Genomic DNA, 14,531 nt, shown 5'->3' with positions numbered 1-14,531 from the left:
TAATTACGGGCGCCTGGGTGGCTCAGTGGGTTAAAGCCTCTGCCTTCGGCTCAGGTCATGATCTCAGGGTCCTGGGATCAAGCCCTGCATCGGGCTCTCTGCTCAGCGGGGAGCCTGCTTCCTCCTCTCTCTGCCTGTCTCTCTGCCTACTTGTGATCTCTGTCAAATAAATACATTTTAAAAATCTTAAAAAAAAAAAAAGAACGAAAATATAATCACGAGTGGATCTCCTTGATCGCATCGGTTTAGAAGACACAAAGCCATTAGCGACAAAACCACAGGGAGAAGGACGAAAGTGAACAGTCAGGATCGACATTTGTCACGGAGTCTTGAAATAAACAGATCAAGCCGAAGCCAGACAAAGGCGTAAGCAAAAAGAGAGGGGATTTCAGTAATACAATCAATAAGCTGTAAATAATAAATACAAGTAAAATTCTATATCAACGGAGGAGACACACTGAGCTATGAGGGTCACAAAACTTAATCACATACCAGATAGATTCCCAAGGAGCAACACCGCCTAGACATTTGTCCTCAGAGCGCGGTACCGTAACCCGGCAAATACTACTCAAATGGACTGAAATACAAGTACAGACGCGTGTGTACTCTTGGATTCTCCAAATCCACGGCTGCGGATTTATCTTCACGTATATTTGCACACGCGCCGAGATGATGTGTGTGTTCACAACTTTGCTGGCGGTGGAGCGGCTGGAGGCCGTCCCGGCGACAATCAGCCGATGTCCTATCAGTAAATGGCCTGGTAATAAGAGGGCAGAGGTACTGCTTGGAGGATGGATCCGGAGGGGTATTTTACGTGAAGAGAAAGCAAGGTGCAGCCTGGCGTGGGACTGCCATGTCCCCTGAGAAAGGACACCAGACAGGGCAAGGGCACGGGAGGGGGTAGGGGTGGGGTGGGGTAGAGAAGAGGAGGCAGTCCTTTTCCTCCGTCTTCTTTAGGTTTGGGGTTTTTGTTTTCATCTTGAACTGTGTGTACCTGTTTCTTATTCACCCCCAAAGTATTAAATTAGGGCACCTGGGTGGCTCAGTTGTTAAACGTCTGCCTTCGGCTCAGGTCATGATCTCAGGGTCCTGGGATAGAGCCCCGCATTGGGCTCTCTGCTCAGCGGGGAGCCTGCTTCCTCCTCTCTCTCTGCCTGTCTCTCTGCCTACTTGTGATCTCTGTCTGTCAAATAAAGAAATAAATAAACCAAAAAGCAAAAAAGAGATCACAACAAAGCTATCCGAGAGAGAACAGATGGCGAGAGGATATTCCCAACATCTAAAATGGACTAGGGAGTAAGTTCTAGAAAAATACACAAGAATGCCTGTAAAACAGCAAGAAAAGGGGCAGGAAAACAAAAAGGTAAGAATTGCCCATTTAAAGAAGGGAGGGAGAAACCGTGTGGCTGATGCCTGTTTTCTAAGACGCTGCAAGGAGTTCTGTCATCCGCTTGCTGCTCTTGAAACCTGACACTGACGTTCCTCCCCAGAGCGCCAGGGGGTGGGGGGGGTGTGGGGGGGTGGGGGGGTGTCTCCGCTCCCTCCCCTAGAACTTGGGCGGGCCTGTGTCTGCACTGGGCTGTCAAGACCAGTTTCTGCCTGGCCCTCTTGGCGGCACTCGCTTTTAGAACCTGGACACCAGGCCGCATCTGGAAGCCAAAGAGCCCAGAGAGGCCCCTTGTAGATGTTCCAGCCGAGGGCTAGATGGAAGGAAGCGTTTCAGGCGACTCAGTATGGAGTCCCGGAGCGAGAGTTGGCCGCTGAGCATAATTTACCCCAGAACCATGACAGATGATCATGAATTAGTAGTGGGTGTTTTAAGCCATTAAATTTGGGTGATCCGTTTAGCAGCAGGAATGAGGTCCTGCAAGCCGGTGAAACAAAGCTGAACGCATGTGGCCTTGGCTTTGAGACTGAACGGTGGACAGAAGACGGGGGTGCCTTGAGGCAGCAGGTAGTTGGCCTAAAGAACATCAAAGAGGCTTTAAAGGAAAGTGAGTAAAAGTTATTGGAAGCCAAAGGAAGGAGGCCCCTTCTCATGCGATGGTGGAAATTTTGGCAATGCCGTCGTCCACGCCAGAGGAAGAGTGTAGGTGGAGGAGGGAACTCAACGATCGAGGTCAGGAGATTACCAGGCAAAACCCTGAAAGCGTCGCCTGACTTCTTCTTCTTGCCTCCAGAAGCCACTTAGATCTTTTAGAAACCATCACATACAAGGACAAGAACGTGACTACAAACCCCTTTAACATCTCAGCAAGATTGAAGGACCTCACGAGAAATCTAAAATAGAGGAGAGTTGATCCGGAAGAGGTCTGTGGGTGTAGCTTTTAATAGAGTCAACTCCAAGGAGATTCATAGCAAACCCACCAAATCCTAAGGGAATTGTTTGGGAGCCTGTACCTCTGACTTAGAGGGAGGGCGGCAGAGAAAGCATGATGTACAAAGAGACTTCTGAACCCAACCTCTTTTTATGGACAGGAAGCAGACTGAGATGTGTACTGCATACTTCGTCGCAATGTTGTTTTGTTATGGACAGGGAAGGAGAGGTTCATGGGCAAAGCCCAAGAGCCCAGAGGGCGGAGCTGAGAGGCTCGGTGAACAATTAGTAGGTTGTAGGACGGATTCCTCTCTAAGGAACTGCAACAGGTGTCAGCAGGAGTTCAGAATTACAACGGGCCAGTAACTCTGGGGTTCCCATTTTCCAACGTTTGGAATAGGAGCATCTATAATGATTTTTCTATATCTGTCCCATTATTGTGTGGTGTGCGTGTGTGTGTGTGTGTGAGCGTGCGCACGCGCATGTGTGTAGATAACTTGTATCTTTAGTTCACAGAACTTTAAATCAAGAGGAGTAGCCCTCCAGGGCCTGGACCTAAAGAATCACATCAGAGAGACTCCCCTGCCCTTGGACTTGTTCTGGATGATGAGACGTTGGACGTCAAGATGATGCTATAATGGGATGAAGTCTGGGATCTTTGGGGGGGAAGAGATGGATGTATTTTGCATATACGGAGACTGTAAATTGTCGGGGGGAGGGAAATGTGGTGGATCTCATTTTGCAAGGTGACCAGAACAGTATCTCCCTTCTCAGAAGCTGTTCTTACAGTGTGAGGCTAGCAACCTGCCTGTCGCGGAGTGGCTTCTACATTCCTTCCCTTTACATCCAGGCCGGCTTACGACTAAGGCAGAAGTCACACTGTGTGACTTCCAAGACTCCATTGTAAAAGGTGTCACAGCTCCTGTCGGGTCCTCTTGGAAGCTTGTTCCTGGAACCTCCAGAACCAACGGAGATAAAATCACTGTAACCACATCACGCTACTAAATTTGGGGTGATCTGGTTCTGCAGCAACAAATAAATGATACAACCGGAATGACAAGTACGTGAAGAGATCATTCATGCAACACACAGACTGAGCACTGACCCTGTGCACCGGGTGTCGTTCCAGGTACTAGAATCCTGTCCTCCTGGGGCACACGTGGTAGTGGGAGGAAACAGATTGTAAGAAGTCACATCTTAATTCAGCGAATGATAAATGTTAAGGTGAAAATGCAAAGAAAGGGAATAGCAAGGGACAGCAAATAGTGCAATTTTATTTTATTTTTAAAGATTTTATTTATTTATTGGACAGACAGAGATCACAAGTAGGCAGAGAGACAGGCAGGGGGAGGGGAAGCAGGCTCCCTGCTGAGCAGAGAACCTGATGCGGGGCTCGATCTCAGGACCCTGGAATCAGGACCTGAGCCAAAGGCAGAGGCTTTATCCCACTGAGCCACCCAGGCGCCCCAAATAGTGCAATTTTAAACAGGCAGGACAAGGAAGGACTCACAGAGGTGATAGTTGTGCAAAGCCCTAAAGCCATAAGGGGTTTGTGTTCTAGGTGGATATCCATGGGCAGAGGATTCCTTGCAGAGGGAACAAATACGAGGGCGCTCGCAGTGTGGGGAACATGCCTGCCGGGTAAGGAGGGCAGGAGGCCAGGGAGGCTGGGCAGCTGGCGGAAGGAGGAGCTGGAGGATGTATGTTCAGAGAGATGATGGAGAGAGAGCGTGCCGCCTTCTAGGTTACTATAAAATTCTTCTTATTTCTAGAGGACTGGGAAGCCATGGAAGGTTTGAGCGTGGAAACTTAGTCAAGTGGCTTTTGTTTGTTTGCTTCGTGGTTTTAGTAATCTCCATGCCCAATGTGGGGCTTGAACTCATGACCCGGAGATCAAGCGTTGCACGCCCCACGAGCTGAGCCAGCCAGCCAGGTGCCCCTGCTCTTAGGCACGTTTTAACGAGACCGCTCCGGCTGCTGTTCCGAGAGAGGAGAACAAGGCGGGGGACAGGAGAGCAGTCAGCAGGCGAGCGCAGCAAGCCAGGTCACCGCTACTGCCTCACACCGGTCACACCCGTGGGCCCGTGAAGAGTAGCTGAATTCTGGGTCCGTTGCGCAGGTAGAGCTGAGAAATCCGTGGGCAGAATGGGTAGGAGAAGAGCACAGGAGAGAAATCAAGGATGACTCCCAAGGTTTTGGTCCAAGTGATGGAGAAGGATGGGGCTGCCATTTAACGTGATGGGGAGACAAAGAGGAGGGGGTTGGGGGAGAAACAGGAACTTAATTCAGAACCCAGGAGGCATCAGGGGTGACTGGTGTCTGCAGCACGGGAGAAAGGCCTGGGCTGGAGATACCAATTGGGGCTCGGCAGGGAGGGGCTGGCGAGCCCAGCACTGGGACTGACGTCCCTTCATCAGCTCCCATGAGCGTTGGGTCTGGAGCGGACCCCAAGGCCAAAGCCCCTTCCAGAAGGGCATGCTGCTTCTCCATAGGTCCTTGGGCATTCTGAGGCTGGGCCATTCTGGGATACTGCCACACAGCGGGGGCGTTGGAGGGATCAGCCTCTGAAGCCACGTGACTTAGTGTCACACGCCCGTCTCACAGACACCATACCATCTCCGCCGGACAGTTGTTGAGGATTAAGTGAATTATTACATGAAAGACTGCCTTGTGCCTAGAATATGCGCACAAAAGACAAGTTCTCTACAACCAACGTGGTCTCCTTCGGCCCAACACCAGTGGATATCAAAGCCAAGTTCACAGGCCACTGCGGAGGTCTCCCTCTATTGAAAACTTAACCTCGTCAGACCAGGCCTCTTTAAGTCTCCTTTCCACGCCAACCAAAACACGGCGAAATTCACTTCTTTCTGCGTCAAATCCAAAGGCTGCAAAACGTGCACAAAATAACATGCTCGGCTATCTTTTTCAAAAGGTATTTCATCAACTCTTTTTAAAATCCCACACAAGAGTGAGTCACAAAACGAGTAAGAAGTTATTTTAATCATCTGTCAAGGATTATTTCTCTTCAGCTCATCTGATACTCAGATCTACCTTTGTATTGGACCATCTTTCTTGTAGCCAAGGCCTGCTTTTAAAATATTTCGGAATTGGGGCATCTGGGTGGCTCAGTGGGTTAAAGCCTCTGCCTTCAGCTCGGGTCATGATCTCAGGGTTCTGGGATCGAGCCCCACATCGGGCTTTCTGCTCAGCAGGGAGCCTGCTTCCTCCTCTCTCTCTGCCTGCCTCTCTGCCTACTTGTGATCTCTGCCTGTCAAATAAATAAATAAAATCTTTAGAAAAATAAAATAAAATAAAATATTTCGGAATTTATCTTAGTATCCGTAATTAACCGATTGCATCAAAGTTGTGTTTGATAGAATAGAAACACAAGTTTCTATAAAATAGTAACCTGAAAAATAGAAACATGAATTATCTTGCTGCTAGAGATGGTAGAGACAGAAGATATGTCCTACCCAGTGGAAGATCCTTGAAACCTCTGAATTGTGAGTATTCAAAATGCTGAGGGTCCGTGGAGGGATACGGCAGCATCTTATCATATTCACTGGGACATGCAGATGACAGAAACTGTGCTGTGAAGACTTTATAATCTGTTTAGAGAGGAGATAATAATACATATTCGTAAGATGGATAAACGATTAGGCATCGAAGCCCCAAAATATAGCGTGTATTTTTTTTTAAGATTTTATTTATTTATTTGGCAGACAGAGATCACAAGTAGGCAGAAAGGCAGGCAGAGAGAGAGGAGGAAGCAGGCTCCCTGCTGAGCAGAGAGCCCGATGTGGGGCTCGATCCCAGGACCCTGGGATCGTGACCTGAGCCGAAGGCAGAGGCTTTAACCCACTGAGCCACCCAGGTGACCCAAAACCCAGCTTTATAGACATATACATATGTAAGTTTAGTAAAAAGTGAACTAAATTAGTGGAAGTATCTGCATGGAGGGATAACGAATGCATTATATACTTTGATTTACTATCCGTCTGCTCAAGAGAAGTCAGACGGGGTTAGGGGCACAGACTTTGGAGCCTGGACGTTTAATCTTCCACTAACTGACCAGGTGACCTTGAGCCAATTACCTAACCTCTCTGCACCTCACACCCTGATGCGTTTAAAAACCACCCAAGACAGTAGTTTCGTCTTATTTTTTGAAGATTTATTTTAGAGACAGTGTGAGTGTGAGAAAGGGAGGGGCAGAGAGAGAGGGAGAAACTCCTCAAGCAGACTTCCCCGCGGAGCTTGGGGCTTGATCCCAGGACCCTGTGGTCATGAGCTGAGTCAAAATCGAGAGTCAGTGGCTCAAGCCTCGGAACCACCCAGGCGCCCCAAGAGAATCGCCTTCTTAGAGGGCGAAGCCATATGTGGGTAGAAGCTTCTGCGTGGCGAAGGAAGCTCTGCAGGTGCCCACTTTCCGCACCGCATAGGCCACGGGCTGGCCTTGAGGGAGGACTGGAGAAGTCAGGGGAAAGGTACTGGCGATGGGGACCACGCTGGGGACAGCAGAGACCGAACGCGACACGGCTCAGCCCCTCGCACACGCAATCGGCGAAATGAGAACCGAGACTGATACAAACGCGAGAAAGTTTTATTTTTAAAAATAGCGACTCTTAATTGGCTGCAGACGGGATCCACCACGGGCAGACTCGCTTGGCTCTGGTGCCTCACCCACCCCTCTGCTTTCCACAAAAAGAAGAGACTCAAAGAAGGTTCCTTCTGAATGCGTATCACCATTTATTGTAGTTTGCGTTAGGAATCGAACAGAGGACATTGTCTGTGGAGGGGGAGGAAAAAGGAAGAAAGAAAGTCTGTTCTCGGAGCTTAATTTCCTCAAAACACTTTATGGTTTCAGATCCTTTTTTTACCCCACAGGAAATGCGAGAATTCAAGTATGTTGGAGTCGGGAGTAGTAATACAAAAAGTCTTAGGGTTCTGTGCGTGTGTGTGTGTGTGTGTGTGTTTACAGGGAGACACGCGTCCCCGATTCCTGTGCCCCATTTTTGCTTTGGTAAGGGCAAGCCCCAAAGGATACGTCTTATAGATGACCCCCTGCCTCGGACTCAGACTCTGGAGTTGAGGAATTTCTTTTCCCTCCTAAGGTAACTGTTAACGGTTTTGAATTGCCGCCCCCCGCCCCACGTGCGCCTCCCCCCAAAACCGTAAGTCCTGTCAAAATCCTGATATACGTGAATACTTTTTCCTGCCCTGCAGCTGCTCCTCGGGCTCCTACGAGAGGCCTATGCCAAGGACCAGAGCAACAGATTCTCTTCATTTTGTTTAGAATAAAAAAACTTTAAAGGGACATTTCAAAAGAAAAAAAAAATAAAAACTGAAATTCGAATTCTGAAAATATCTTGCCTTTTTTATTAATCATGTCATCTAACACCAATTAAAAAAACAAATATGTGAATATGATATAAAAATACGATCCCAGGATTAACACTTTGTCGCAGGCACGGTTCTCTCACAGAGTATATGTCTGGAGGGCCGGGGGGGGGAAGGAGTATATTTTTGTTTTTGCTTCTCTTAAAAAAATCCACAGCAGTGCAAGTCGGGTCAAGGGAGGAGGAGGGGGAAGGATTCTTTAGCAGCAAAATGTCCAAGGTTCTCTAATCACAATCAAATCAACGGATATTGGGTTTAGGGGTGGGGGTGGGGGAGATGAACTTGGGATGCTGCCCAGACCCACTGGTCATCAATCGCTAAAAGACTTCCGTTGCAAAAGCCCCAAATGGTGACATAGGAAGACGAGCTTTATTACACAAGCAATCGTAAAGTGTGTCCCTCAAGCTTTTGACCATGTGTGTCACTTAAATATATGTACAGGAATGGGGTTCCTCTTGCTACCCACGTCCTCGCAGGTCTCCACCGTCTGGTCACTCCGGGTGGGGGGTGGGGGCTCTCAGCGTCTCCTGCCCAGCGGGGCTGAAAAGCATCGGAAGGGCGTCTCCACCGCCGACACCGCTCCCGCCTGCCTGGCCCGGCCCGCCTTGGCTGTCTCGCGGAGGGTGGGCACGGGGGACAGCTTAGTGATCACTGTTTTGTTTCTCTCTCATCCAGGCGTGAATCTGTTCTTTCAATTCTGGCACTGGGAAAGAAAAGAGAGGATTAATGGCCCCGGGCTGGAGGGCTCCGGCTAGGAGATGGAGCCCTGGTTCTATACAAACAGAGAGAAAAGGCCATTCACTCCCCCCGACAGGAAGGCCGAGGAAGAAGTGGGACATAAGGACCAGCCTCCCACAGTGAATCAGAGCCAAGAATGCTTTGTGTCTTTTCCATGAAGTGCCGTAAGCTATGGAATCTTCTGGATTTGGTACATCGGCCCCTCTGATGGCTCTCTGACAGGGGACTCGGGTGGGTGCCACGGCTGGGCCCGGATACGGGCCGGGGGCCCGAGGCTGCACCCCCCCCTACCTGGTTCCAGCATGCTCTCGGTCAGCGTCTGCCGGTTGAAGGGGTCCGTGGGGGAGTTGAGCAAGTGCCGCAGGATGACGGAGCGGTCCATGACGGTGCCGGACGGCAGCCGCACAGGGTCGGTCATCAGGGTGTCCATCAGAGGGTCTGCAGAGACAGAGCAGAGCGAACTGTCATCTCAGCACCCAGAACTGAAGGTGACAATGAGTCAAAGCCCCTCCTGTCGGGGAAAGGTCTAGATCCACAGACCAACAATCGCCTGGCCCGACCAGGCCCCCAAGGGCAGCCAGACGTTGGCACAAGATAAAGACATCCACAGTGCCTCCGGGGGAGGGATGCACCCTTGGCCAGACCAGGGCTCTGCAGGAGAGACAGCCCCTCATCTCAGAACCTCCAGGATTCTCCTTTGGAAATGCAAATCCCCTCTCACAAAGGCAAGGCTGATCTTGGCACGTTCGTGGTTGTTACTTGGTTTGATATCAAGCTAAGAACCCGCCCCTCTTCACTTATAACGGAACTAAAAGTAGACAAACGTGATTTCAGACACTGCATCTCCAGGAGTAACTCTAGCACACCATACGGAAGTGAAAAGCACAGACCGCTGTCTCTTCATGTTACGCGTCTCCAGGTAATTCAAAGAATTCAGCAGCAGGAGAGCGGCCCACTTGCCTCTGAACTCGTCGGGGGCGTCACTGTAGTCGATTTCCGCGCGCGCGTTCTTGGCCACTATCTCCTCCACCTTCTCGGCCAGGAGCTTAAACTTCTCGATCGCTATGGTCGATTTGATCCCGGCCTTCCGCATCTTCGAGATCACTTCTTCAAACAACTCCTTGCTGTAGGATCTCTGCCAACGAGGAAAGACAATGTGAGCCATCAGTGTATTTTAAGTAGGAAAAAAGCTGCAGAAAATGCCCCCAGTACGATCCGTTGGTGTCTTTCTAAAAAAGCCCTGAGAAGATACCATGTATCTAAACACTCTCATGTGGCTACAAACACATACAATACAAACCAGAATAAGCCGCACCAGACCCCCACAAGGTCATTACCGCTGTGGAGGACTTTAGGGTTGAGGCAAAGGAGGGGAATTTTTAAATTCTGGAATTACTTTTACAGCAAACATGTAGTCTTTTAAAATTTAGATTTCTTTATGAGACAGGGAGAGAGAGAATGAATAGGCAGGGGAGGGGCAGAGGGAGAGGGAGAAGCAGACTCCCTGCTGAGCACGAAGCCCCACCCAGAACTCGAACCCAGGGCCCTGAAATTATGATGTGCTGAAATCGAGAGTCAGACACCGAACTGATTGAGCCACCCAGGCGCCCCTAAAATCTAAATATTAAAAAGAGAATGAAAATCACGTCTGTTTGAGGCTTTGAAAGGCACTGTGGCCTGCGACAAGTGTCAGCTCTTTTCCCTAAAGGTCAACATGGGGAAAAACAACCCAACACGGCTTGTAATCAAAAGGAGCTTTATCCTGTTCGTGGTCAGTCTTTCTCCCAGAGCTCTCAAGCGCCCATGAAGACCCAGATGAACGGGGACGTGAATTCTGGCTCCACTGTCTACCTACTGGGCGGTCTCAGGCAAACCCCTCTGGGTCCCGGTTTCCTCCGTCATAGAACGGGGGTGTAACACCCACCTCACACGTGCCTGATTCAGATACATCACTGCCGTTCGGAAATATCACAGCATATCCTAATTTGCATTGATAGCAAAAACACTGGCCACTTGTCAATTCAGTGACAGTGACGCAAACAGAGAGGGGATGGATCGAGCCCAAGACTCCAAACCAAGGCCTGGTCACCCCTGAGCGGCGCTTCCCATCCAAGAATTCAGACGAACGTCTATGGGGTGAATTCATGTCAATACCCATCTTCTCTTAGAGCACGGGGTTGAAATTCCTCGACCTTTCTTCTTTAACTTCAGTTTCCAAGTAAGCGTACATGCCCACTTTCTCTCTGTACGCACCCACGCGCAGAGAGAGGAAAGGGCACGCGCTAGCCTTGGCCTGGCAGAAATCCTAAAAGCCATCCTGTCCAATCCTGAAAAGTTCAGAGAGCCTCCAGTATAGTTTTCTGAAACTAAATTACTATACGGATTCAGCAAATACCTTACTTGACATCTCTCCTCCTTAAAAGCCAGAAAGCCACAGTCTCCATCCATCCCTTTGGGGAGGGGCACCGGGGACAAGTGGCCAAAAGATTATAGGAAGATGTTGGGAGGCCAAAATTAAAACACTGTGCACAGGGGTGTATTGTGGATTGGGCGTTGTGACTGAGACAACTTCACCTTGAACTTCTCTTTGTGAAAAGAGGCCACTTGCTATCCTCATGAAACATCACCTACCCTATTTCGCAAATGACGACGATGAGTTTTTCACCAACTGACTTGTGCTTACTTCTAAGTCAACTTCTAAGAGCAGTGTAGTGGGCATTATCAGAAATCAAAGGCAACCCGTGATGAGGGGACATGGCATTCAGCCTCCTGGAGCAAGGCATCAATGCATGGAGCAAAGGCACATTACTGAGCTGCTGCGTGGAGTCTGATGTGGGTTGGGTCAGAGATGCAGCAAAGACACTGTTCTTGTCCTCAAGGGTCTTACAGAATCATTCTAAAATTAAACACGGAAATATCTACAATCATGTATCTGATAAAGGTCTTATATCCAGAAGATATAAAGAGCTCCTACAATTCAACAACAAAATACAAACGATCCATTTAAAAAATGGTGAAGGACGTGAACAGCCATTTCTCCAAAAAAGACATACAGATGGCCAAGAAGCACACGAAATTTGTTGTTATGAAAATGTGAATCAGAACCACAGTGAAGTAACACTTCATTCCCACTACGGTGGCTGTTAAAAGAAAAAAAAAAATAACAAGTGTTGGTGAGGATGTGAAGAAATTGAAATGAGCCCCCTTGTCCACTGCTGGTGGGAATGCAAAATGGTGTGGCCACTGTGGCAGACCGTGGGGCAGGTCCTTAGAAAGTTCAACATCGTTTTACTGCTAGGATTCAGCAATTCTACCCGAGTGGATAGCCCAAAGAATCAAAGACAGGTATACAAATACTTGGTCACCCATGTTCAGCGAAGCACCATTTCTAACAGCCAAAAGGTGGGAATGACTCAAAGGACCACCGATGGTTGAAGACAGAAACCCATCAGGGGAGCTCCACGTAATGAGAGACCATCCAGCCGTAAGAAAGGATCGAGGTACGGTACACTGATGAACCTCAAAACTTTATGCTAAATGAAAGAAGCTAGACACAAAAGGTAACGTATTGTATTATTCCATTTACAGGAAATACCCAGAAGAGGCAAATAGGTAAATCCCGAATTAGGGAAAGTGAAGAGTCCAAGCAGATCAGTGGCTGCCCAGGACTGGGGTGATGGGGGGCAGGGGATGGACGATGCCTGCTTCACGAGTGTGGCATTTCCGTCGGGGGGTGACATTTGGATAAGCTGTTAGAACTGGAGAGAGGTGGAGGTTGCATAACACTGGAAATGCACTAAATGCACCGAACTGCACGCTTCAACGTTACGTGAATTTCACCTCAATTAAAAAAGAAAAACAAAAAACAAAAAAACAAAAAGGAAAGATGGACAGAAGTGTGACTTCAGTGGGCTTTTTATCCTTTATTTTCATTTATTTTAGAGCGAGGGCCCTCGCGTGCGAGCAGGGGGAGGTGCGGAGGGGGAAGGGAGAGAATCTTTTTTTTTCTTTTTTTAAAGATTTTATTTATTTATTTGACAGACAGAGATCACAAGTAGGCAGAGAGGCAGGCAGAGAGAGAGGGGGAAGCAGGCTCCCCACTGAGCAGAGAGCCCAATGTGGGGCTCGATCCCAGGACCCTGAGATCATGACCTGAGCCGAAGGCAGAGGCTTTAACCCACTGACCCACCCAGGCGCCCCGGAAGGGAGAGAATCTTAAGGAGACTCCGCACCACATGTGGAACCCAACACGGGGCTCCGTCTCACGACGGGGAGATCGTGACTTGAGCCGGTTCAAGAGTCACGTGCTCAGTTGACGGAGCCACCCACATGCCCCTCTTTATTCTTTATTTTTGAACAGACCCTAGTGCTAACGGACGGCAGTAGCAGTCCGCACAGAGTCTGTCGGTGAGAGCCCGTCCTGCGCGGCCATCAGTGTGGCGCACGGTCTCCCTCTGAACCCCCGTCCCGGGCTCCCTCAGCTCCAGGACAGCTGCCCTCCGGTCCTGCTCCGGCGACGGGCTCTCTCCTCCAGTCTGAGCACAAGGCTCAGCGGCTCTTCACGCCGGTGCCCCTGTCCCCTTTTCCAGACCCTTGTCTTTAGCCCGCTCTTGGCTGACCGGGAGAGAAGCTTCTGAGTTTCTGTCCCTGCTGGGCCGCCGTTTCCTTCTTCGGTCTTCCCGGACCTCCCAGATCAAACCAAGACCACTGCTCCCAAAGGAGAAAACAAAATTCCACTACTATTCCTCTGGAGCTCTCTAGACTTCCAACCTTCCTTCCCCAGCCCCCCAAACCCTCTTCCGAGACGATCATCAGGGCCCGAATCAGCTTACAGCCACTATAAATGGGAGATGCCCAACAATCAGAACTAACGTCACACTTAATACGTTTTCCTGTCCATGGTACAGTGGCGCCTGCGTGTTTGCCTTCCGAGTCTGGCAGAGCCGGGCTCTGTAGAAATTCAAGAAAAGCTACGGGCCACGGTGCAGAAGCTGCAGTCTACGACTCAAGTCTGGTGCCCTCACAGGCCCCACCACACCCCACGGGCATCACCGGGCGCTGTCCCCCACTGGGTCTTCACCATCTCACGCCCATGTTGTGTTTCTCCACACTGCAGGACAGTCCTGTTCCCCATGCCCAAGCTGGCACCACAGCAAGGCCTACCGGCCACACCCTGCGACTCGATTCTGCCAAGCCTTTTCTGGTAAAGAGTGGAAGTCTCTGGGGACTTCTCACACCCCAACCTCTGGCTGGGCTACTGCAGCCTGGCTGCAGCCGGCCTGCCGTCCAAGCAGACACGCCCATCCGGATAGGGGTGCATCTTCGTCCTTCTCTGTCGGACTACAGACTGCCACTTACCATCCATAGGTCAGGATATGCAGTATTACGGAGCTGTAGTCTAGAAAAACATCTCTGCAACCCCCCACGGTAACTGCAAACTCCTAACCCCCTCCTATACCACACTGTTTACGGAAAACCCACTTTAGTCCTATGTGGTGTCTCCCCTTGTAGGCACTCTGCCAAGACCGACTCTCTTGCTTACATCCAGAAGTACCCACATATGTGAATTATATCTCAGTAAAACTATTATTAAAAAAAATAGTACTTCGGGCGCCTGGGTGGCTCAGTGGTTAAGCCGCTGCCTTCGGCTCAGGTCATGATCTCAGGGTCCTGGGATCGAGTCCCGCATCGGGCTCTCTGCTCAGCAGGGAGCCTGCTTCCTCCTCTCTCTCTCTCTCTCTGCCTGCTTCTCTGCCTACTTGTGATTTCTCTCTGTCAAATAAATAAATAAAAATCTTAAAAAAAAAAAAATAGTACTTCAAACTCCTCTACTTTACTATCATTCCTTTGGATGAGAGACGGGTAAAGAACCTTCTAGAACCCCTACTGCTGGTTAACCTGAAACGTGAGAGATATCTGGACAGATAGGGTGAACAAAGATGCATGGGACTTTTTGGGTATTTTCAGTAGAGGGCAGAGAGGCTAGGGGAGTACGTACTCTGGGCCAGACGGCCCGGGAAATGAGCCCTGCCTCCATCCCATACTCCCTGTGCCACCTGGAGCAAGTTGCTTCAACTCT

The 14,531-nt window shown here is 49.7% G+C and overlaps 1 protein-coding gene across 2 annotated transcripts in view; it reads right to left on the bottom strand.

The window, feature by feature from the left end:
- Window positions 1-7,039: 7,039 nt before the first annotated feature.
- Window positions 7,040-14,531, bottom strand: part of UBE4B (ubiquitination factor E4B) — a 122,395-nt gene continuing 114,903 nt past the window's right edge. The window contains exons 25-27 of one of the 2 annotated variants that reach the window (XM_082685376.1): window positions 9,413-9,587; window positions 8,744-8,890; window positions 7,040-8,417 (exon numbers count right to left, since the gene is read on the bottom strand). In XM_082685376.1, the coding sequence (XP_082541502.1) occupies window positions 8,356-8,417; window positions 8,744-8,890; window positions 9,413-9,587 (384 nt within the window). In that variant the 3' untranslated portion in view covers window positions 7,040-8,355. The remainder of the gene's footprint in view (window positions 8,418-8,743; window positions 8,891-9,412; window positions 9,588-14,531) is intronic. The other variant, XM_082685375.1, reaches the window with a different exon arrangement.

This window comes from Mustela nivalis (genome assembly GCF_964662115.1).
Source record: "Mustela nivalis genome assembly, chromosome: 10".
Classification (NCBI taxonomy): Eukaryota; Metazoa; Chordata; class Mammalia; order Carnivora; family Mustelidae; genus Mustela; species Mustela nivalis.
Note: the sequence above shows the minus strand (reverse complement) of the source record. Positions and strands in the feature narration are given on the sequence as shown.